At 40.4% G+C, this 23,699-nt stretch overlaps 1 protein-coding gene across 3 annotated transcripts in view; it reads left to right on the forward strand.

Moving 5' to 3' along the window:
* The first annotated feature begins 818 nt into the window (after positions 1 to 818).
* Positions 819 to 23,699, forward strand: part of ASH2L (ASH2 like, histone lysine methyltransferase complex subunit) — a 31,565-nt gene continuing 8,684 nt past the window's right edge. For 2 of the 3 annotated variants that reach the window (XM_049631422.1, XM_049631423.1), the window contains exons 1-10: positions 819 to 1,043; positions 1,714 to 1,780; positions 1,907 to 2,052; positions 6,016 to 6,104; positions 6,390 to 6,484; positions 11,045 to 11,140; positions 11,765 to 11,860; positions 13,236 to 13,311; positions 15,523 to 15,616; positions 16,372 to 16,589. In XM_049631422.1, coding sequence (XP_049487379.1) covers positions 856 to 1,043; positions 1,714 to 1,780; positions 1,907 to 2,052; positions 6,016 to 6,104; positions 6,390 to 6,484; positions 11,045 to 11,140; positions 11,765 to 11,860; positions 13,236 to 13,311; positions 15,523 to 15,616; positions 16,372 to 16,589 — 1,165 coding nt within the window. In that variant the 5' untranslated portion in view covers positions 819 to 855. Of the gene's footprint in view, positions 1,044 to 1,076; positions 1,496 to 1,713; positions 1,781 to 1,906; positions 2,053 to 6,015; positions 6,105 to 6,389; positions 6,485 to 11,044; positions 11,141 to 11,764; positions 11,861 to 13,235; positions 13,312 to 15,522; positions 15,617 to 16,371; positions 16,590 to 23,699 lie in introns of those variants that run through there. The other variant, XM_049631424.1, reaches the window with a different exon arrangement.

Genomic DNA, 23,699 nt, shown 5'->3' on the forward strand with positions numbered 1-23,699 from the left:
TTAGGATGTACACACTGGTTTCCTGAAAACTCTCCTGGCCTGAATACTTCTAGAGGTTTATATTCTTAAGTTTGAAGACTCTGAATAAGTCTGCTCCAGTGATTTCACCTACCAATACTGAGGTTTATTCCTCCCTTACCTTTGGTCGCTACCTGTTCCTTCCTCTAAGGACAATCTTCTCTCAACTGGAAAGTCCTCCAGCACCTGGCTTCCTAACTCGGGCCTCATTTTCCTCCTCTTAAAATATTAAGTGGCTTGCAGCTTCTAGAACACACATTGCTGTTTACCTCTTCCGCCTGTATGGAACATCCCCTCTCCGGTCCTAACCTATGTAGCTGGGACTCTGGACTCATACTTTCTAGGCTAAGTAGCCACTTGAAAACGTGCTCAAAGTGGCAGATCACCACGGCAGTAACGAACTGCTTCTGGGGCGGGAGGGCAGTGAGTGCTAGTGTTTGTAGAAGACATTTCCTACATTTAATGATGAGGAACGTTTGCAATGCACACCACAGCCTTCAGAGTCCGTAGGCACCCAGCGCTCTCAAGGCGCCTCATCAGCGCTGATTTCCAGTGTCGGCCACGAAAATCACAACATCCAGCCCGGAAAACGAAGTGAGCCCTGGAGGAAATCAAACTAGTACCTCCGCCTTCTCCTAGCTCTGTGGCTACCACTCCAAATCCCAGGACCCTGCCCGCCTCCGCCTGCCCGACCTTAAAGTGGGCCTGGAGGGCCCACTCGTCAAGGCAAGCGGTGGACCCACCAAACGCGTTTACTGTTTGAAGATTACAAAGCCAGTCAGCAACTCACGCGAGACAGAGAGCGAATTCTCGCGAGAACTCTGGGAGGCGGCAGTGATGGCGGCGGCGGGAACCGGACCGGGACCTGGAGTGGATGCAGGACCCGGCCCAGCAGCGGCAGCAAATGCAACAGTGGCAGAAGAAGGGGAGACAAAACCGGTGGTAGCGGTGGCAACTGCCCCGGCTGGAGAGGGAACATCTGTTGCTCCAGCAGCAGAACCCGGTTCTGGAGAGGCAGAAAGTGGGTAAGATGTCCTGCAGCCCGAGGGGGACACTGGGAGGGAGGCCCACCCCTCCTGGAGTCCCGCGGCTCCCTGGAACTCTCCTGCCCGCACCCTCCGAACCTAGGCCCTGCAGCCAACGGCTCGCCCTTCGCCCCCCCCCCCGCCTTCCAGGACTGTAGTCCCGCCCGCCGCTTGGCCCGTCCCCTTCTCCCTCCCCTCTTAACTGTGTCTGTAACTACGCCCCTTTCCGTACCTTTCGCGGGTCCTGAGAGTCAAGGTTCTTGTTCTCTCTCAGGCTCCTGAGAGGTCTGGTAGCTCACTCTTATAGCAGGAACTCCTCAGATATCCCAGAGGAGAAACCACTTTGCATTGCCGGACTGGAAGAAGTAACGGTTCCTCTGAAAACAAGAGTGGGAGAGCTGCATCTAGGCGAACCTCCCCCAGGACTAATTCCATCTCCTGTAGATTTGTCAGTAAGGACAGATTAGGCTTCTCTCTGCCCTATGGGCCTGCGTCTGTCTTGGTCATATTCTTCCTAACCCTGGGCACCCAGGCTGAGAGAATAGGCTTAGCTGAAAAAGCTGTAGGAGTGTGAAGTTCACCTGTACTTTGATCATTATCCTTAGACATAGGCGTTTTGAGGTTTGTTTCCCTTGAAGATTCTCACTTGAGTACTTTCACTATCTTGTAGGGATGCAAATTCAGTTGATGTAGGTGGTGGTTTGGAGACTGAATCTTCTAATGGAAAAGATACACTAGTAAGTATTTCTTTTTGGATGTATGCAAGGCAAAATAGGTTCTGTTTTTTGTTTGTTTAAGTTTTTAAGTGAGTTAAATACAATAGGATCAACTGACCTGATTCTCTAATTGCTGTGTGGACACAGGAAGGTGCTGGGGACACTTCAGAGGTGATGGATACGCAGGCGGGCTCCGTGGACGAAGAGAATGGCCGACAGTTAGGAGAGGTAGAGCTGCAGTGTGGCATATGTACAAAATGGTTCACAGCGGACACCTTTGGCATAGATACCTCGTGAGTATTTTTTGTAATCTTTGTTAAGAATCGCTTTTTAAGGGGCACCTGTGTGGCTAAGTCAGTTGAATGTCCAACTTCGGCTCAGGTCATGATCTCGCGGTCTGTGAGTTTGAGCCCCGGCGTTGGGCTCTGTGCTGACAGCTCAGAGCCTGGAGCCTGCTTCGGATTCTATGTGTGTGTCTCTTTCTCTCTCTCTCTGCGCCTCCTCCGCTCATGCTCAGTCTCTCAAAAATAAATAAACATTTAAAAAATGTTTTAAAAAATCGCTTTTTAGGGGCGCCTGGGTGGCTCAGTCCATTGAGCGTCCAACTTCGGCTCAGGTCATGATCTCACGGTCCGTGAGTTCGAGCCCCGCATCAGGCTCTGTTCTGACAGCTCAGAGCCTGAAGCCTGTTTCGGATTCTGTGTCTCCCTCTCTCTCTGACCCTCCCCCGTTCATGCTCTGTCTCTCTCTCAAAAATAAATAAACGTTAAAAAAAAATTTTTTAAATTTAAAAAAATCGCTTTTTAAAATAAATCTCAGTATGTTCAACAGTTGAATAATAATTTGTAGGCAAATATAAAAGCATATTATTTCCTATGTCTTCTAACCTCACCTTCAGTGAGTAGTAGGATTTGAATCAAGAATTGTTTTAATAATCTGAACTGTTTTCTATCTATTGAGGGTCAAGCCCTAATAGGTACAATGATAGGTATTCTCCCTGCTTTTGAGCTTACAACCTGGTTAGGAGACAAAACCATGCAATTAAGAAGCATTATATAAACAGTTATGGGACAGTAGCATTTAGATGTTGTATTTGGTGTTACGGATTTTGGGGGAGAGGGTTGGTGTATATGGTGGACAAAGCCTGTTGTCAAAAATTTGAGATAACCAGTGACTCTTCATGCTTGAGCGATCCTTTTTTCCCTTTTGGCTTCAAACTCACTCCCTTTAAGTATTCTGTGTTCACTTCTCAGCAAAACATATTTCCTATCTTTTACCTCTTCTAATGAATCAAAATCACTTTATGATTGATTGAAAGTAAAAGAATTTTTGCTTTATTGTAGGGAGTTTGCCAACAGCTAGCAAGTGCTTGATGTTGACATACTGTCTATGGAAATCATTGTACTGCTGGCTCTCTTTGGTGTTTTTTATGGTTCTTTTTGTGCAAGTAAATTCAGATAAGACTGCCTCAAAATAAGGCTGCACTATTCTGAAATTCTTCCTTCTTGGGTGGGTTGTCGAGGAAGCACCTTCCTTTATAATTTATTGTGTGCTTTCTAATTAAAAAGTTGTAGGGGACTTTAGAAATGCTAATGTTCTAATTAACATGTGATTAGTGATCTAGGATACAGTGTTTAAAAAAAAATAATGAAGGATCTGGAAGAAAGAATTGATCTTGGTAGAAGTATCTATAGGGAAAGTATACAAGATAAGCAAAGCTGGTCACTTAGATAAGACCCAACTAAAATCTGGCCGCTTTGGCCAAAGAGAATTTATTTGGATAGACAGAGCCTAGGAAAGGAAATTTACCAGAGAGCTAACTTGGAGTGATCTAGGGAAGAAGCAAACCACAGTTCAAGAGTTTTGGTAGAAACCAGTTTGTACCTGAATTTGAGAAGTTACACCTAAAGCCCAACTAGGTGAGACGGATTGTCTTTCACAACTGAGATGGAGGAAGGGAGCTAGTCAGGGTAGGAAAAAGGCTGCTGTGAATACCTGATTATATTTGAATTAATAACTATACTTCTACATGTCTCTAGTTTGAGGCTTTACTTTCTGTAGGTGATTTTATCATGGTGGGCTGTTGAACAGAAAGGGTTCAAGAGCAAGGTAAAGGCAAGGGAATTCAGCCTTAACATTCACAAGAATGTTTCTTAATTTCTTGAGTGGTGACAATAGACACACATTTAGGAACCTTCTCTTCGAGGATACTTAAAGCAAGTTTCACTTGAGTCCAGATAAATCTGCTTTTATTTTGATTTCTTCTCTTACAACCTAAACCAGTCTTGTATTTTTCTATTACTTTCTCCTTTTTAAGACTAAGGTCTCCTGGGGCACCTGGGTGGCTCAGTGAGTTAAGCGCCTGACGTCAGCTCAGGTCATGGTCTCATGGTTCTGTGAGTTCAGGCCCAGCGTGGAACTCTGTACTGACAGCTCAGAGCCTGGAGCCTGCGATTTCCCTGTGTCTCCCTCTCTCTGCCCCTCCCTCCTCCCCACCTCCACGCGCTAGCTCTCTCTTGCTCTCTCTCTCAAAAATAAATATTAAAAACAAAAAAAAGAGTAAGGCCCCCTTATACAATACAGACAAGTTTTCACTTGCCCCCAAACTCACTTCTGAGGAGCTATCTTTGTGATACAAGCAGTCTTAATAGTTAGAACTCCTTTCACTTCCTTCCCTGCCCCCCCCCCCCCCCCCCCCCCGCCCCATCCTCCATATCTAATCAGTCACCAAGCTTTACCAATTTTTTTCTCTTGTATATGGGCTTGTCCTTTCCGTTTTTATTCTTTCACCCTAAGTGAGGCCTTCTTTGCCTTCTGCTGGAACTGCTACAAAAGTGTCTTACGTAGGGGTGCCTGGGTGGCTCATTCTGTTAAGTGCTCTGTCAGTGCAGAGCCCAACTTGGGGCTCAAACTCACAAACTGTAAGATCATGACATGAGTCAAAGTCAAGAGTCTAATGCTTAACTGACTGAGCCACCCAAGTGCCCCCACATTTGCTTTTTCTCATCTCTTCCTTCAGACCCAACCTGTCACTTAAAATTTTAACCATGTCACTTCCCCTTCAAGGAGTTCCCATTACCCACAGAAAAAATCCAACTCTACCTGGCTCCTTGCACTTCCTGCCTTTCAAGCCTTTTTTATTTTTCTTTATTATTTTTTTCTTTTTTTCTTTTTTTCTTCCAAATCCCCTCTCTGGGACAAACTTATCTACAGCAGTTTGCTCCTCTGCCCCCTTATTGGCCTTTCTCATCTCTGTATATAGTTCACTTAGACAAAAGAAAACCAACTCATCTTCCCAAATCTAGTCCATAACTTACGTTCTCCAAAATGTTTCTAACTCTTAAATCTGAAGTTACTACTTGGATCCTTAAAACTCCTCTGGAGTAATTATCACCTGTAGGATTCCTTTGGTACTGAGACAAGTAATGTTTTGTGACTTACGTGTTGTCTTCTTGAATAATTATTTACATTTTTAATTAATCTTGTCATATCTTCTGTCTGCCCTTTCCAGCAGTATTATTGACCTTTTAAAGAGATATTTAAGTATTTAAGTGTATAAATGTCTGTGTGTAAATTAGAGTTGTATATATTTAAATATAATTTACATACAAATATTTGCATGTAACTATATTTAAGGAGACTACTTTGTCTTCCACAACTGGCCTGGCATGCTCTTTTTAGGTGCTTAAATACTATAATAAACTAGCTTGGACAAGGCACCAGTGATAATCTTCCTGGTGCTGAATTATCTACTATGATAGATAATATCTTTTTTTTTTTTATTTTTTTTTATTTTTTTTTATTTTTTTTTTAATTTTTTTTTTTTCAACGTTTTTTATTTATTTTTGGGACAGAGAGAGACAGAGCATGAACGGGGGAGGGGCAGAGAGAGAGGGAGACACAGAATCGGAAACAGGCTCCAGGCTCCGAGCCATCAGCCCAGAGCCTGACGCGGGGCTCGAACTCACGGACCGCGAGATCGTGACCTGGCCGAAGCCGGACGCTTAACCGACTGCGCCACCCAGGCGCCCCAGATAATATCTTATTAAATGTTTTAACAGAAAAATCCAGGTATTTGTGAAAATATAAGCCCTGTTTTGGTTTTGATGACCTTTGTAAATTTTAATCATATATTAATATATTAACGTTATTATTTTCACTGCAGGGAAGGGATCCCTGTCGATTCAGTTGATTTACTTCTACAAAGAAGTGTGTATTTAGAAGTTCACTGATTTTTTAATCTGGCTGTTCTGCAGATCCTGTCTGCCTTTCATGACCAACTACAGTTTTCACTGCAATGTGTGCCATCATAGTGGGAATACCTATTTCCTCCGGAAGCAAGCAAGTAAGAACAAACTCACGAGTGCCGCAAAATTGTCCTCTGGGTAGCTGCAAATGAAAGAGATTTGGGCTTAGCAGGATCAGGGAACTCCTGCCTAGTAGCCGGTAAAAGTTATGTAACATTGGAGTTTAGCTCCAAATAATGGCTATGGTCCACTTCAGGGAAAGTCATGACTCTTATTTTTTTGCTGCTATAATTGTTAACTTGTGGATCACCTAGTTGAATATCCTTTAGGTAATATGACTATAATACTATAGATAATTTTTTCTTCCTTTTTCTTTTTAACAGACTTGAAAGAAATGTGCCTTAGTGCTTTGGCCAACCTAACTTGGCAGTCTCGAACACAAGATGAACATCCAAAAACCATGTTCTCCAAAGATAAGGTAGAGAAGAGATTAATGTAATTGCAATTATGCCAAAGAATCAGGTAGAACACCTAAATATACTCTTTAACAGTGAGTACTTTGCCCCCAATTTTTATGAATATATGACTATAGATTCAGTGGTTGTTACTGATTTCATGTGATTTACTAACTTCTAATATGTGCACATTATGTCAGTTGGCTAAATTATTAGTTGGGGGAATCCTTAAATAGTTTTGGTTGGCTTTATAGAAGCAAACAACTGTCTATCCCCCAATTAATAATCAGATCTTGAGGCACCTGCGTGGCTCAGTTGGTTAAGTGTCTGACTCTTGGTTTCGGCTCAGGTCATGATCTTACAGTTTCGTGAGTTTGGCCCCATGTCGGGCTCTGTGCTGACAGCCTGGTTCGGATTCTCTCTCTCTCCCTCTCTCTCTGCCCCTCCCCTACTGGTGCTATCTCTGTGTCTCTCAAACTTAAAAAAAAAAAAATCTTGAGGGGGTGCCTGGCTGGCTCAGTCAGTACAGTATGTGACTCTTGATCTCAGGGTCTTGAGTTCGAGCCCCACATTGTGCATAAAGATTACTCAAAAATAAACTTAACCAGGAAAAAAAATCAGATCTTGAGCTGAACCTTCTCAGCCCCGTTTAACTATTTTTAAAGACGATTATTATAGATTTTGTCAGAGGGAAGGGGGTAGGTTTATACATGCCTTTTATTTAAACGAATTATCCTTTATTATTAAACTGCAAAACCACACAACTGAAGTCAGGACTCAAAATTAGACGACTAGCCCACCCATGAGTCTTTCCTACTGTGATTCACGGTAAGAAAATATGAAAATTAAGTAAATTTTAGAACGATGGAGTTTACATTATGCCTACTATACATCCATACCTGCCCACTTTCATTTAAGCTGAAACAAGGGGCATCTGGCTGGCTCAGTCAGTAGAGCATCTTGAGTTCGAGTCTCATGTTGGGCATAGGTAGAGATTGCTTAAAAATAAAATCTTTAAGGGTCCCTGGTGGCTCAGTTAAGCATCCAACTCTTGATTTCTGCTCAGGTCACAATGTCATGGTTTGAGAGATCGAGCCCCACGTCAGGCTCTGTGCTGACAGTGTGGATTCTCTCTGCTTATGATTCTCTCTCCCTCTCTTTCTCTCTGTCCCTCCCCCACTCACGCTCTCTCTTTCAAAGATAAGTAACAAATATTTTTAAAAATTCAAAAAATATAAAAGATAAAATCTTGAAAAATAAATAAACAAAAATTTCACCAAACACGGGCGCCTAGGTGGCTCAGTTGGTTATGCATCTGATTCTTGATCTCCACTCAGGTCATGATCTCACAGTCTGTGAGGTGGTCTGTGAGATTGACGGCACAGAGCCTGCTTGGGATTCTCTCTCTCCCTCTCACTGTCTCTCCCTTGTTATGTGTGTGCACACATACTCTCTCTCAAAATAAACTTGAAAAAAAATTTTTTTTTCACTGAACAGTGCTTATCCTCCACTCTTTTTCCTCTGCATTGTTATTTTCTGTTCTAGTCAGTGCTAGTTTTGACTTACAGAATTGATTTTATAACCTACTAATAGATTGCAGTCTACAGTTTGAAAGACACTGGCATAGGGTATATGGTGAGACCAATATAGCTGGGATCAGACTGTAAGGGCTTTTCTACTGAATAGAAATTAGGACTTAATCCTGCAGGCTGGAGTAGTCAGACAGCCCTCTCACCTCCTTTTTATTCCTGCAGTACAGATGTGTTATGATTAGATTTGCATTTTTTCTGTTTTTTTTATTCCTCCCAAATTCTTATTTTGAAATTTCAAACATAGGAAAATTCAGATAGTACAGTGAACCATCTGTTAGTTATTTTCCTAGATTTGCCAGTTATTAATATTTTACTGCATTTGCTTTATCTCCCTAAGTTATATGAGACTAAACTGAATACTATACCCAGTATTTTCCCATAACCGTAGTACAGTGATCATACTCAGAAAACTTAGTGTCGATGTAATACTACTATCTAATATATAGTTTTTATTTTTTATATAAAGTATATAATTATATTTTCTCATTGTTAATTATCATTTTAATATCCTCCATAGCTTTTTTTCTCTATCCAGGATCCAGGCAAAGATTGCACATTACATTTAGTTGTAATGTCTCTCTTGCTCTTTTTTTTTTAAGTAGGTTCCATGCCCAACATGGGGCTGGAACTCACAACCCTGAGATCAAGAGTTGTATGCCCTACCAACCAAGCCAGCCAGGTGCCCCGTAATGTCTTTTTTGTCTTTAATCTAAAATGGTTCCTGAATTTATTTTACTTTGTTTTTTTGGTCTGCTGTGACATACATTTATTTACTTATTTCTCTATAAAGTTTATTTCTTTATAAAGTTTATTTATTTAAGTAATCTCTACACCCAGGGATGCCTGGGTGGCTCAGTCGGTTAAGCATCCAACTTCAGCTCAGGTCATGATCTCATGGTCCGTAAGTTCGAGCCCCACATTGGGCTCTGTATGGCAGCTCAGAGCCTGGAACCTGTGTCAGATTCTGTGTCTCCCTCTCTCTTTGCCCCTCCTCTGCTTGTCCTCTCTCTCTGTCTCAAAAATAAATAAACCCCAAAAAAATTAAAAAAAAAAAAAGTAATCTCTACACCCAATGTGGGGCTCATGGCCCCGAGATCAAGAGTTGTGTGTTTCTCCAACTGACTAAGCCAGGCACCCCAGTCTGCTATGACATTTAAAATTTTGAGGAGCCCAGACAGTTGTTTGGCGTGATTCTTCTGTTTCCATTTATCTGATTGTTTCCCCATGATAGAGTTCAGGTTAAACATTTTTGGCAAGAATATTATGTAGGTGATGTATGTATAATGTATTTTTTCCTTGTATCACATCAGGAGGCATAAAATACTGGTTTGTTTTATTATTAATGACCTTAAATTTGATTACTTGGGTAAAGAGGAGGTATCTATCAGATTTCTCCATTGTAAAGGGACCTTTTGTCTTTGTAATTATTAAGCAGTCTGTGTGGTGATGTGTTGAGATTGTGTAAATGTCTCATTGGGACCCCTTCAAGCAATGGTTTTAGCAACTAGCCTGATTATCCTAGCCTGAATCAGTTAATAGGGTGGTCATTGTGAAAAAGAATACATTTGTTACTTGCAGTTCTTCTGTTAAGAGAGTTTTCCTTTCTGTCCATCTTTTTTTTTTTTTTTTTTAAGTATCCCTGCAGATTTGTGGATTATTTTTTTTAAGTTTGTTTATTTTTGAGAGAGAGTGGGGAGGCACGGGGAGGGAGGGAGGGAGGGAGGGAGAGAGAGAGAGAGAGAGAGAGAGAGGTGGACAGGTAGAGAAAAAGGAGAGAGAGAGTGCCAAGCAGGCTGCACCCTCAGTGCAGAGCCTGACGCAGGGCTTGATGTCACCAACTGTGAGATCATGACCTGAGTCGAACTCAAAGAGTTGGAGGCTTAACCAAATGATCCACCCAGGTGCCCCAATTTGTGGATTTCTGATTTCTGGTGCTCAGATTTGATCAGTGTATCCCCATTGAGTCTGACACCTGATACTTTTTGATATGTCCCTATGAGTTTTTGAACTCTTCCTTACTTTCTGGAACAACAGAATATTCCAGATTTCCCTTCTACTTTCCCTGATTCAACCCTGGTTCCTTTTATTTATTTAAAGATTTTTTTTTTTTTTTTTTTTTGAGTAAATTCTACATCTGACATGGAGCTTGAATTTGTACCTCTGAGAGCAAGAGCCACACACTCCACTGACTGAGCCAGCCAGGCACCCCAAATAGTTCCTTTTGGTAAAGATTTGGTTTTCATTTCATGGAACTAAGCGGTGGAAGGTTTTGGTGGTAGACTCTAACTCTGATGGACTTTGGCAGAATGGTGACAGTGGGGGAAGGTCAATGTCAAGGTCAAGCTCAGATATTTGTTTAGTCATGTCAGCAAGAACTGGTGAGGATAATAATCAGAGCAGTGGGGATAGAAGAGGCCTGATGGGTGAGAAATTTTCTGAAATCTTAAAATTCATTTGGTGTTGGTTTAGATGTGATGGTTGTGCACAAGAGAAGAATCAAGGATGATGCCCTTGGCTTCTAGCTTGTGATTCTAGGAGGTAGGTGATTCTGAGCATTAAGAGCAAGAATAGAAATCTGCAGAGCAGATTTATGAGTTGAGATACAAAGTTTAGTTTTGTAACAAGTTTGAGGTGCCTTTGGGATGACCAAATAGAGATGTTAGAAGCAGGCAAAACAGGAGCTCAGGAGAGAGAATCACTTGGGAGTCATTGTCCAAATGTCACCCAAGGGAATGGGGAGGATCTTTCCCTCCAACTGGATTGTAAACCTTCTGAGGCTAAGACTTGTGTATACTTACATGAAATTCCTCACAATCTGTATATTGTTTGCATGCAATTATGTATTTGTTTAATCATGAAAAAACTAAACGTGGATTTTTCTCTCGATTCTGACAAGCTCTTTGAAAATGCTGCAGTTTTCATTCCATTTTTGTGAGTATAACTTTGAAAGCAACTATAGAACTCTTAATATATTTTGTTTTAAAAAATTAGGATATCATACCGTTTATTGATAAATACTGGGAGTGCATGACGACCAGACAGAGACCTGGGAAAATGACCTGGCCAAATAATATTGTTAAAACAATGGTGAGTAGACCAAAATGATCAGACTTGACGTTTCAAAAATCCATGTTCTTTGTAAGTATTAAATCTGTTTTAGTCTCACTGAAATAACGTGATGACTAAGAAAATGAGAACAACTTAGTTTTAAATCTTGGACAGTGAGGTATCACTGATTGTAAAGTTTAATAGTTTTCGCACAATCACCAAGTTGTGTCTGAAGTGAACATCAATGTCGTTTTATACACGACAGGGGAACCTTGGTCCACTGTGCTTTTGCAAGTATAATTTATATTGACATGGCAGACTGTTTTTCCCTTTGATTTAAAAACAAAAACAACACTGTTCTAAACATTAGTGTCCTTAGAATTAAAGAGAGTACCTGGGGAGAAGGCCACAGCAAGCTGTTAACAGTGCTTATATCTGTGAGGTGGAGGGATAGGGGAGGATTCCAAAGGACTTTGGCTCTCATTTCTTCAAGTTCCTCTGTTTGAATTTTTTGATGGTCGTGTATTTTCTAATCAGAGGGAAAAGCAATACTATCATTTGGGGAGGTTACACTTAGGAATTGGAGTTGCTGGTTGATCATCCATTCGATACTACTTTGAAGTATAAAATTTCCGGTAACGCTAAAATACTGCTTCCTTTTAGAGTAAAGAAAGAGATGTATTCTTAGTAAAGGAACATCCTGATCCCGGGAGTAAGGACCCAGAAGAAGATTACCCCAAATTTGGACTTTTGGATCAGGTACTTTATATTCCCCTTTTGATTTGGAGACAGAATCAGGTTTTGTTTACATTTGTCTGTTTGCTTCAGGCCATTCCAGGCCTCTAACGTGGTGAGCCCCAAGTAAGCAGTTATTGTCATGTGTGGGGAGAAAAACCCCTACCTTAAACCAGGAGACTAGTGTTTTAGTTGTGGTTCTTCCCCTTAACATTACAGCCTTTTGCATATCATTTTTATCTTTTTTAATTTTAATTTCCTCACTTGTAACACAAATATGCTGGGCCAAGTTATTTCTAATTTTCTTTCCATCTCAAATTTTACTCTTCAAAATGTGTTATTAAGAGAAATTTGTGGTGAACAATTGAGGAGAAAGAAAATGTCCACTCTTTGTTCGATGGGTCACATTTGGCATCTCAGGAGGCCAAATCTTTCAGCTGTGCCTTGAAATGTTTGATCTGCCAGCATTGAAAGTTAAAGGTTTCACATAGAAATGTTACACTGTGAGGACCCATTGCCTTATGATGCACATAAGCCAAACGCTGACACCGGTTTTGTAGCAGAAAGGGTTTTATCGCAGGGTGCGAAGCAAGGAGATGGGAGAAAATTTCTCAAATCGGCCTTCACAAAGGGTATGGGCTGGGTGCCTTTAACGGTAGGAGTCAGGATGTCACGGGGTGGTATGTAGGTTGAATGGAATATGCTGATTTGATATAGGGACAAAAGGAGGTCTCTTCCTTTCTGGGCGTGCACATTAAGGAATCAAGCCTCTTCATGGGACGTGTGCTTAAAAAATGACAGCATAAAGGATGATGACGTGGGGTGGGGGGATCTTGGGGCATGTCCTCACAGAGGTTACTTTTGTTCACTCCTGGTCCCTTCTTCCCAGTTGCTTGGCTACCCTTATCTGTGGTCAGGCAACTCTACAAAACAGGCTCATGTGAATCAGTCAGGTTAGCCACAGTTTTCTTAGGGTAGATGAATCAAGCATTTGTTAACTTAATGTGCTGGGGGCAGAAATTCAGATTTCTGTCTTTTCTTCTAGAATGAGAAGATCTGATTACAGTGGGCCTGAATTCCCACAGGGGGCCAAGAAAATAACATTCATGCACTCCTGTTTGCCATCTCCCGCTCGAACGCCCCCCCCCCCCCCCCCCCCCTCCCCCGGCCCGCCCCCTGCCAATTCACTGTTAACCACTTCGATCCTTATACTTGGCCTGCCTCACACATGTTACTTGTTGATCTCTGAAGCATCCAGGTTTGGACCCCTGTAAATTTCAGGCTTCTTAGGATTGTCAGTTTTGATTCACATTCTACTAGGATTTCCTGGTTTTTTGAGCATTGCCAGATAGGTTTGATTATATAGCCTCCCTTTATAATTGAATGTTTTTCCCTCTAGGATCTTAGTAACATTGGTCCTGCTTATGACAACCAAAAACAAAGCAGTGCTGTGTCTACAAGCGGGAATCTAAATGGTAAGTGTTTAAATGTCTCGATGAAATATTTGTAAGCTGTTGGATCCAAATATGCCTAGAATTGGGCATCCTTTGGGTTGACTCTTAACTGGATATTTAGAAAGATGCTTTACAGTCCAAACCTCAGTTTTGTGAAGCTGGCCAAAGATTTGACAGATGGTAGTGGAGAACTGTCTGTCCCTTTACACCACAGTTTGGTCTTAAGTGAAACAGATTTAGCATAAAACAAAGTACAGGTTTAAAGTCAGATTTACTGTGCTTATTATCTTATACTCCCCATCTATATCCTTATCACTGACACCCAGCGTGGTTTTGGTTGTTCTCTCTTACTGCTAATTCAGCTGTTATTTAACAGACTTCCTCTGCCCATCTTCTAATTGCTCTTGCCCTGAAACTTCAGCTTATTCCCATGACAGCGTTTCTATACTGATCACTAGCTGTAGATGTTTTTCTGTCAATAATCCACCTAATGACAGGAATGGACTTCATTACTAATGGTAATCTAACAAAGGTTGGGGTAGCTGGGAGGCAACTAGCTATTCATCTAACACTTGGCAACATTAACTTGTCCTTTGGTGCAGTAGCATCTTAAATGTGTAATCACTTCCACTGTCACTAATATTCTGAGATGGGTTGGAAATAGCTAACTGTATTGTTTATCTTTTTACACCATTTTTTCCCTTTTTAATTGTTAAAATTTGACAAATACATGGTGCCACTTCTGTTCTTACAGGTGGAGTCTCTTTTGGAGGTGAATTCCTCCTCTGTCTTCTTTCATCCTCTCAGACTTAAGTATTATGTGGTTTGGAAAACGCTTTTTGCTGAGTTGTGGTAGAAGCTAAAACTAGATTAAAATTTTAAAGCATCGTGAAATGATGGCAATAGCACTTGATATGAAACCATAGTTCCAGTTGAATGTTAGTAATTAAAAGCTTGTACGTTGTCATATTCTGCCTAACATGGCCAGCAGTCACCTTAATATAGCACGTCTTGTTCAAGATGGTTCTAAAACTTCTCTTTCAAATTAATTAAAATACCAATAACAGTAAGAAATCCATAGTCTTTTAAGGTAACACAAATTCAAATTGATATTGCAACAGCGTATCTTTTTAAATTGCAACCTTTTTAAAAATGAAAAATAGGAATAATACATGGTGTGTTCATAAAAGGAAGTTCTGCATCAATCTGGTCCTGTATATGCAGAATATGACCTGCTCTCAATGTCTTGATCCTTTTTATTCCAGCAGAACTGCTGAGAATTTCCAAGCTTGCCCCAAATTAAGATACAGTACTCTATGCAGCTGTTACCATAAAGGTGTTTTCCTGCAGTTCAGGGACATTTTCTGACAGAAAAACAAATTGAGAGGAAAGACAGAACTGGACAAAAACTTCAAAGTACCTATTTCAGAAATCACTAGGTAGTATTCCTTGTGGCCTTAGTACGTTGCTAAATTATTTTTTGCATAAAATATGTAAATTTTTTATCGATATTCGCTCTTAATTCCACAAGCTGGGTTAGTCTGACCTGAATTTTATGCATTGGCACAATCTTAATAATTGTAAAAGTTGCCTACTAAATTTAAAGCCTTTCTACTTGGGTCATGAACAACCAGAGTGGATATCTAGCAGCACTGGAGAGAAACACCTTTTTAGTATTTTTGTTTCTGTTTTCTATGTTTTATGTACCTTTGTCTTGTTGGGTATTCAAGTTGAGTGCTTTAGCAGATACTGTGCCTTTATTATGTTTATGGAATATATCCTGCATAGATCAAGTGAGTGAACATCTACTTGTAGTGAGGATATTTGTTGTGGGTGTTTGTATCGATTTGGGTGGAAAAAAAATTTTATCCTTGCAGTTGTTTTTAGATGTGGGTGTTTGGAGTCTGAATGCGTGAAAATGCATTTGTGTCACATCCTCAGAAAGTGTGCCAGTAGTTGCAGTTCCTTAAGAAAGGTTGAATGTGTAACACAGGTGTCATTAGTGCTAGGTTCATTTGAGCTTACTGCCAGAACCCAGTGTTCTGAGCTGTGAGACCTTCAGCCGACTCTCTCAGAACCAGGGTGAAACCCCAATATGCTTTCAGGAAGGAAATCCTCCTGTGTGTGGTGTTACACAAATGCACGACAGGAGTGTTAGTCACCATGGAATTTCCACATCCACATGAAGCTTCTGTGACAGCTTATTGAATGTGATCTGCCTTCTCTTCAAAGGGGGAATTGCAGCAGGAAGCAGTGGAAAAGGAAGAGGAGCGAAGCGCAAGCAGCAAGATGGAGGGACCGCAGGGACCACCAAGAAGGCCCGGAGGTGGGCAGAAACACCCACTCGCACTCACTACTGTTAGGCCATCTTTGGTGCTGGCACAGCCCATCAGAGGGAACAGAGCTGCACTCTTCAGTAGCTCAGGTGTCTGAGATTAAAAAGCCTGTCCATTTTTCTCAAATCTTGAGCGCTTTGAGGGATAAAATAATGCCAGGCTGGGAACCGAAGTTTACACATTTGTTTTGTTAGGGGAGTGCTGGGGCAGCACCTGGGGCGCATTGCCTGGGGAGTAGAGTTCAATGCTGTTAAGACATCCTGAGAAAGGATTGAACTTTATCTCTTTTACTTCAGCTGTGTGCCTCTGCCCTCAAGCCTCTTCCCTTCTCTTTATTCAATAAATCCTGGTCTTTTCTTATTTAAGATTGTAAGTACTCCCAGTCTTATCTCTGAGTTTCTGTTCATTAGTTTTAGTAATTAACATAATAAAGGAAATCACCCTTGTTCCCCTTCTTCCTTACTTTCTCCTTAGGACATACTGCCTCCTTTTCGTAGCTATTCCTACAGGCTAGAGTAATTTGACCAAAACTACTTTGCTGAATTTAAAAGCTTTTTGTTGTTGATGCTTTTTGTTTCCCTGTTTTACCTGCAGAGGGCAGAATCCTCTGTTTGAGCAATGAAAAGCATGTGTGAAGTTGCATGTGTTCCTGCTGAAATCTAATAAATCAGATGTCCTTCTTAATTGAAGCCATTTGAGCTAAGGGGGTTTTAGTTTCTTGATATTATTTTTTTCCTTTCTGCAGTGACCCTTTGTTTTCTGCTCAGCGCCTTCCCCCTCATGGCTACCCCTTGGAACACCCGTTTAACAAAGACGGCTATCGGTATATTCTAGCTGAGCCTGATCCCCATGCCCCTGACCCTGAGAAACTTGAACTTGACTGCTGGGCAGGAAAACCTATTCCTGGAGACCTCTACAGAGCCTGCTTATATGAACGGGTTTTGTTAGCCCTGCATGATCGAGGTATGTAACATATTAATACTCAATGTCGGGGGGTGCCTGGGTGGCTCAGTCAGTTTAGTGTCTGACTCTCGTTTCAGGTCATGGTCTCATGGTTCATGAGATCAAGCCCCGAATCAAGCTCTGTGCTGATAGCATGGAGCCTGCTTGGGATTCTCTGTCTCTCACCCTCCCTGTCTCCATCTCTCCCTCTCTCTCAAAAAAACAGAAACAAACTTAAAAACACCTTTAAAATAATAATGTTCATGTTGGACCCAGATGTTACTTTGAATATTGTCCTCAGCTTTGTCCAGTTTAGAATTAGATATGCATGTCGGTCTTTTACCACTCCCCTGCTGCCTAGTTCTAACTAGGCTCAGCTGATCACACAAGAAATAATTTCCTTGTTCTCTTCCTTTAAGCTCTAGCCATTTGTATATATACATATATATATGGGTTTTTTAAACTTTTCTATTTTGAACTTCTTATTTTTTTAATTTTATTTTTTATTTTTTAAGTAATTCTGCACCCAACATGGGGCTCAAACTTTCAACCCCAAGATCAGGAGTTGCATGCTCTACTGACTGAGCCAGTCAGGTGCCCTTATTGAACTAATTTTAAACTTACAGTAAAGTTACAAAAATAATAGTTTTAATATATCCCTCCTCAAGCTTCTAATGGTACAATCTTATAGGATTGACAGTTGTCAAAACCAGGAAGTAAACATTAGTAAATGCTGTAATGAAACCAAAGACTTCATTTACATTTCACTAGTTTCCTCATTAATGCCTCTTTTCTAGGATCTCACAATTTGTAAGTCTCTGGCCACCTTTCCCAGGTCTGTTTTGGATTCTGTTTATATTTTGCTCACTAATTTTAGTACCTGGGTCTTTTCTGCAGTGATTATTGACATGGTGTTTGCCTGATGATTTTTTATTTCTTCTCCATTTATTATTTACTCGATTATTTATATCAGTGTGAACTCAGATATTTATTTTATTCTGTTGGGGTATACTTTATCTAGTTGCTCAAATTATTCCCGCTTTGGCCATTGGGAGCTTCTTTAGGTTAGTTCCTGTGTGGTTTTTTTTTTGATAAGCCTCATCTTTTTTTTTTTAAGTACTTCTTTACTTTCTGGCATCACAAAATGTTCCTGGCTTATCTTGTATTTTCCATGCCCCAGGCCAAGTATCTGCTATTTCTCTGAAGAGCCCTGGTTCCTTTGATTGGAAAATGTTTAGAAATAAAGACCTAAGTGTTAGGTATGCTCCCTGGGTGTCACTTCCAGACTCCCTCGACAGAAGTAGGAAAGTATATGTATACCAACTGACGCGTATACGTACAGGGCTAGACTGAGTTTGTACTGATAGCTTGGCTCCCAAATGCTTGCAGGGTTGTTCCAGACCTCCACCTTTCCTTATTTGTCACTTCTGTCTCCAACCGTGATACACCTGACTCTATCTGCATTGTATTCCCTTGTTCACTTCTCATATGCACATAAAGCAGTCTCAGAATTGCTAACCTCTATGAGAAACCTTCACGAGCTTACAGTGTTTACGCACAGCTCTTTGTCTTTGGCCTCGCAGTATCCCTTCAAGTTACTGTTAGCTTAGATTCATTCTGTTCTTTCTCACCACCATCAGTGTGCTTGTGTTTCTCATTTATAACAGGCTCATTTGTTAGTGTTTGTATGCTGTTTTTAGGTTCTCCCATCTCTTTCGGGGGAGGGGGAAAGAGTGTGTGTGTGTGTCTGTGTGTCTGTGTGTCTGTGTGTGTCTGTGTCTATGTGTCTGTGTCAGGGGGTTATGTGAAGGGTGTGTGAAACATTAATGTGGTTCTAGGAGTAAAGTTGTATGGAAAGGTTAACGCAACCCCATCCCTGCAACCCCATTCTCCCTTTTTTCCCCTCACCTACCCTTTATAGGTAACCAGTCTCTTTAGTTTCTAGTTTATCTTTGCTGTGTTTCTTCTGCACAAATAAGGAGATATATGTGTATTTCCTTTTATCTCTTTTTTTCGTATGCGGAGGGCAGCATACCATAGATACTCTTTTGCGTTTTGCTTCATGTCATAACTCCACAGCACTTTGAAGAGATCATCCTAATTGTTTTCTATTTTTTTAGCTTCATGATTATTATGTGGATGTATCTGGTTTATTCAGCCATTCTGTGGGCACTTAGATTATTTCTAGTATTTTGCAATCACAAAAAGACAGTGAATAACCGCGAGCATGTGTGTTTTGTATTGTTGCTGGTGTGTTTTCAAGGTAGAATTCCAGAAGTAGAATTGCTGGAGCAAAAGGTAAGCAACTATATATGTAGTTTTGCTAGCCTTGCCAAATTCCCCTTCAGAAGGTTGTGTGATTTTGTATTCCCATCAGCAATGTAGCGTGTTTATTTCCGCATGGCCTCACAAACAGAATGTGTTGTCCTGTGTTTTAACTTTGGCCAGTCTCATAAGTGAGAAATGATATCCCAGTGCTGTTTTAATTTGTGTTTCCTTGAATTATCTGTCCCTTTATATACTAGGAATATTGGCTTTTTGTGGTACATATTGTGAACATTTTCTCCTAGTTTGTCAGTTGTCTTTTGATTTTATGACTTTTTTGTCATAAAACTCTTTAATGTTTAGTAGCTCTTTTAATGACATGATTTATTCAGAATAGCCTTCATTATCCTTTAGAATGTGAAAGTCAATTTAAATACACTCACTACTTAAAATAATAAAATCACTACTTTTAGACAAGCGTACCTTATGAATTTTGTCTTTGTTTTTTTAGAGTATTAATGCAAGTTCCAAATAGCGTATTATCCACCAATAAATACCTCAGTATTTAGGGGCACCTGAGTGACTCAGTTAGTTAAGCGTCCAACTTCAGCTCAGGTCATGATCTCACAGTTTGTGAGTCCGAGCCCTGTGTTGGGCTCTGTGCTGACAGCTCGGAGCCTGGAGCCTGCTTCGGATTCTGTGTCTCCCTCTCTGCCTCTCTACTGCTTGTGCTCTCGCTCTTTCTCTCTCTGCCTCTCAAAAATAAATATGAAAAAAAACCCCTCAGTATTTGTGTCTAACAAGGATTCTTTAGAATGAAACCATTATACCATTATTATTCCTAAATAAGATGGATAATAATTCCTTCATGATCTAATACCCAGTCCACATTCACAGTTCCACGGTTGTTTAAAAAACACTTCTTTCAGTTGTTTCTTTGAATTGGATCCAAACAGGTCATATATTTATTGCATTTGGAAGCCCGTTATTGATTTCATGCTAAAAATGAACACTTGTATTGATACTGGTCATTTGGAAGTGAAGTGATGTAATTCCATGGTGTGATGTCCATTATATGTGGATTGTTTGACTTCTTGTAGTGATGAGCATACTTTGCTAGTAGGGCAAGTAGGGGAGGGCCAAATAAGTGACTTCAGGTTTTAAGAAGTGAGACTTGTCTTGTTTCACTATACTTCACACTTTAATTCTGGAGGAGGAGAGAAAAAGTAGGAACACTGGTCCTTAATAGTAAATTCGTTTATTAGAATATATAGAAAAGCAATGCATGCTTGCCATTTATGCTACTCATGCTGAGCCTAATAAAAATTAATGATAAATCTGTATTGTATCTTTTAATGTTTTTATTTTGAAATAATTTCAGATGTGTAAAAAAGTTGTAAGAACAGGGGCGCCTAGGTGGCTCAATTGGTTAAGTGTCCAACTTAGGCTCAGGTCATGATATTGTGTTGTGGTTCATGAGTTCAAGCCCCACATCGGGCTTTGTGCTGACAGCTCAGAGCCTAGAGCCTGCCTGGGTTTCTGTGTCTGTCTGTCTCTCTCTCTCTCTCTCTCTCTCTCTCTTTTTCTCTCTTGCTTGCTCACGCTGTGTGTGTCTTGCTCTCTCAAAAATAAACAGACGTTAAAAAATTAAAAAAAAAAAAAGCTGTAAGAACAGTACCAATTTTTTTTTTTGAACCATTTGAGAGTAAGTTGCCATGATGCCCTCTGGTTTTTGAGAACTTGATTGTGTATTTCTTACAAGCAAGGATATTATCCTTCTGTTGTTATTTAGTGCTGCTTGACAAATTAACATAAAATTTAGCAGTCTAAGACTACAAATGTTCATTATTTTCTATGGTTTTTGATGGTTTTTGAGGGTTGGGAATCTGAGAGCAGCTTGACTGTGTGGTCTGGCTCAGGAGAATTCACGTGGCTGAGATCAGGCTCTTAGATGAGCCTGGCGTCTCTGAGGACTTAGAGACTGGAGGATTTATTTCCAAGATGGCTCACTCATGCTGCTTTGACAGGATGCCCTTAGATCCTCACCATGTGGGCCTCTCCATAGACCACTTATTTGTCCTCACCCTGGAAGCAGACTTCTGGTGCAAGTGATCCAAGATCGCAATAGAGTTTGAGTATCTTCTATGACCTATCTTTGAAGTTGGTCGCTTCAATTTTGTTTTATTTGTTAGAAATGAGTCACTAAGTTCAGCCCACACTCAGGTGGAGGGAAATTAGGCTCCACCTCTGCAAAGGAAGAGTATCAAAGAGTTAGTGGGTATTTTTTAAACTTTCATATTCTTACAGAACCGAGTATATAGCCATCAAAGATGGGAAATTAACACTAATTAACTACTCTCTGATGGTCCTCAGATCATATTCAGGTTTCTCCAGTTGATCCAATGTCATTATAACAGAGGATCCAGTTGAGAAGTGTATGCTACATTTAGTTGTCCTGTCTCAAGTCTTCTTTAATCTGGAATAGTTTTTCTGTCTTTCCTAGACTTTGATGACCTTGAAGCTTTTTTTTTCTTAAAGTTTATTTATTTATTTTGAGAAAGAGAGTGTGAGCAGGCAAGTAGTAGAGAGGAAGAGAGAGAATCCCAAGCAGGTTCCGCTCTGTCAGCACAGAGCTTGACACGGGGCTCAAACTCACGAACTGTAAGATCATGACCTGAGCCAAAATCAAGAGTCGGATGCTTAATTAACTGAGCCACGCAGGCACCCCAGCCTTGAAGCTTTTGGAAATTAGAGGCCACTTGTTTTATAGAATATCCCTCAGTTTGAGTTTGTGTGGTTGAATACTTGGGATTCGATTCAGTTCTGCATCTTTGACAGAAATATCATTAAAATGCTGTGTTCTTCATATTGCATCCTGTCAGGTGGTTCTTGATTTTAATTTGTCCCATTACTGATCATGTCCACTTTGATCGTTTTGCTAAGGTGGTATCTGCTGGCTTTAGCCACTGTAACGTTAACTTATTTCCCCTATGTAATTAATAAGTGTTTTATGAGGAGGTAAGTCCTTTACTGTTTTATTCTGTCCTGAACACTTGCCTTGCTCAGCCCCCACCTAGTGATTTCAAGGGCTGAATTTCTCAGGAAGGAGTAAAGGATGAAGAATTTGTATTTGAGAAGGTAGAATTTCCCAAATACCTAAGAAAGTTCTGCTAAACAACATGCATTTAATTTAAATAGGTTACCATTGTATCTGGCTGGTACACAAGCCGTGGTGGCATAACCAAAAGAGTGCAGATCCAGGGCTTTTCAATCTCTGCCACTGTCAGCCAGGCCACACCGGCCTGCGGTGTGATCTTGAACAGCCACATGCTCTGCTTCCACATCTGCATAGTAGGTATGGTGGTTGCAAGGGTCAGAGAGTCTGCCTACCTGCCTGTCTACCTACAAAAGTACTGTGTAAGTCGTAAAGGCCTTTGTAAAAGCTAGAGCTAAGTTTTGTGCTTCCTCCAGTAGAATTCAGACAACTTCTAGTGTTAAACACTGTTTCAAATACTTTTTCCTCAATTAAGTCTTAATTGGATTTGTGATGTTTCTACATTGATAAAATCAACCTACACCACCTGGAAATGTTCTCCTATCTTTTGTCATTTTTTTCTTCACTTCCAAGTCATTATGTCCCCTCCGATTGGTTTAGATTGTCCCCTTATCTTACATAACGGCCTCATAGAAAGATGAATACGATGAACCTTCATATACTTTTCTCCCAGATTTAATAACAATTACCAAGTTTTTGTTCTATTTTATCTGTTTATTTCTGCATCTCTCTTTTTTTTCTGAATTTGTAAGAAGTAAATCTCACCCTTCATACTCTAAAAATATGGATATTTTGTTTTATAACCACAATGCTATTATCACACTTAACAAAATAGATCATTTCTTGCTATCATCTGAATTCAGTCCATAATCAGATTTCCTTGAAATATCTTTTTATCTCCTCACAAAATACTCATTATTTACAAAGGGAAAATAGTAACTTTATAGTGGAGAAACCTCTAAGGTACCACGTTAATCAAGTGATCAAAGTTTAATACAGTATCAGCATTTTGACATCATGTGCTTCCTGATATGATGCACTGAGAGGCACAGCATTATTTCGGTGATATTCCTTACAAAAAGCTTAACCTGGGCTTAAACAGGAGGAAACATCAGACAAACCTAATTGAGGGACATTCTACAAACGAAGTGACCAGCACTCTTTAAAATGTCATGGTCATGAAGGACTTGAACTGTCCCAGATTGGAAGAAACTAAGGACACATGACAACTAAATGAAATGTGGATGTTGGATTAATCCTGAAACAGAAAAAGGATATTATTTGGATAATCGGCTTAATTTGAAGACGATGTATAGATTAGTTAATAGCATTGTATCATTGTCAATTTTCTGGTTTTGATAATTGTGTTATGACTGTAGATGGTGTTAACATTTGGGGAAGCTGAGTGAAGGGCATATGGGGAATGTGTACTGTTTTTGGAAGTCTAACATTGTTTCAAAATAAAATACCAAGTCTTTTATTAATTTTTTTATTTTATTTTTAAAGTTTATTTATTTTGAGAGACAGAGAGCAGAGGAGGGACAAAGTTTATTTATTTTGAGAGACAGAGAGCAGAGAGACAGATAGCACCAGGCAGGCTCCGTGCTATCAGTGCAGAGCCTGACATGGGGCTTGAACCCACGAACTGCGAGATCACGACCTGAGCTGAGACCAAGAGTCGGACGCTTGACCAACTGAGCCACCCAGGTACCCCTAAAATATCAAGTCTTTTAAAGGATGATTTACACAGGGTCACCTGGGTGACTCAGTAGGTAGAACATGTGACTTGGTTCCAGGGTCATGAGTTCAAT

This window comes from Panthera uncia, chromosome B1 (assembly GCF_023721935.1).
Source record: "Panthera uncia isolate 11264 chromosome B1, Puncia_PCG_1.0, whole genome shotgun sequence".
NCBI lineage: Eukaryota > Metazoa > Chordata > Mammalia > Carnivora > Felidae > Panthera > Panthera uncia.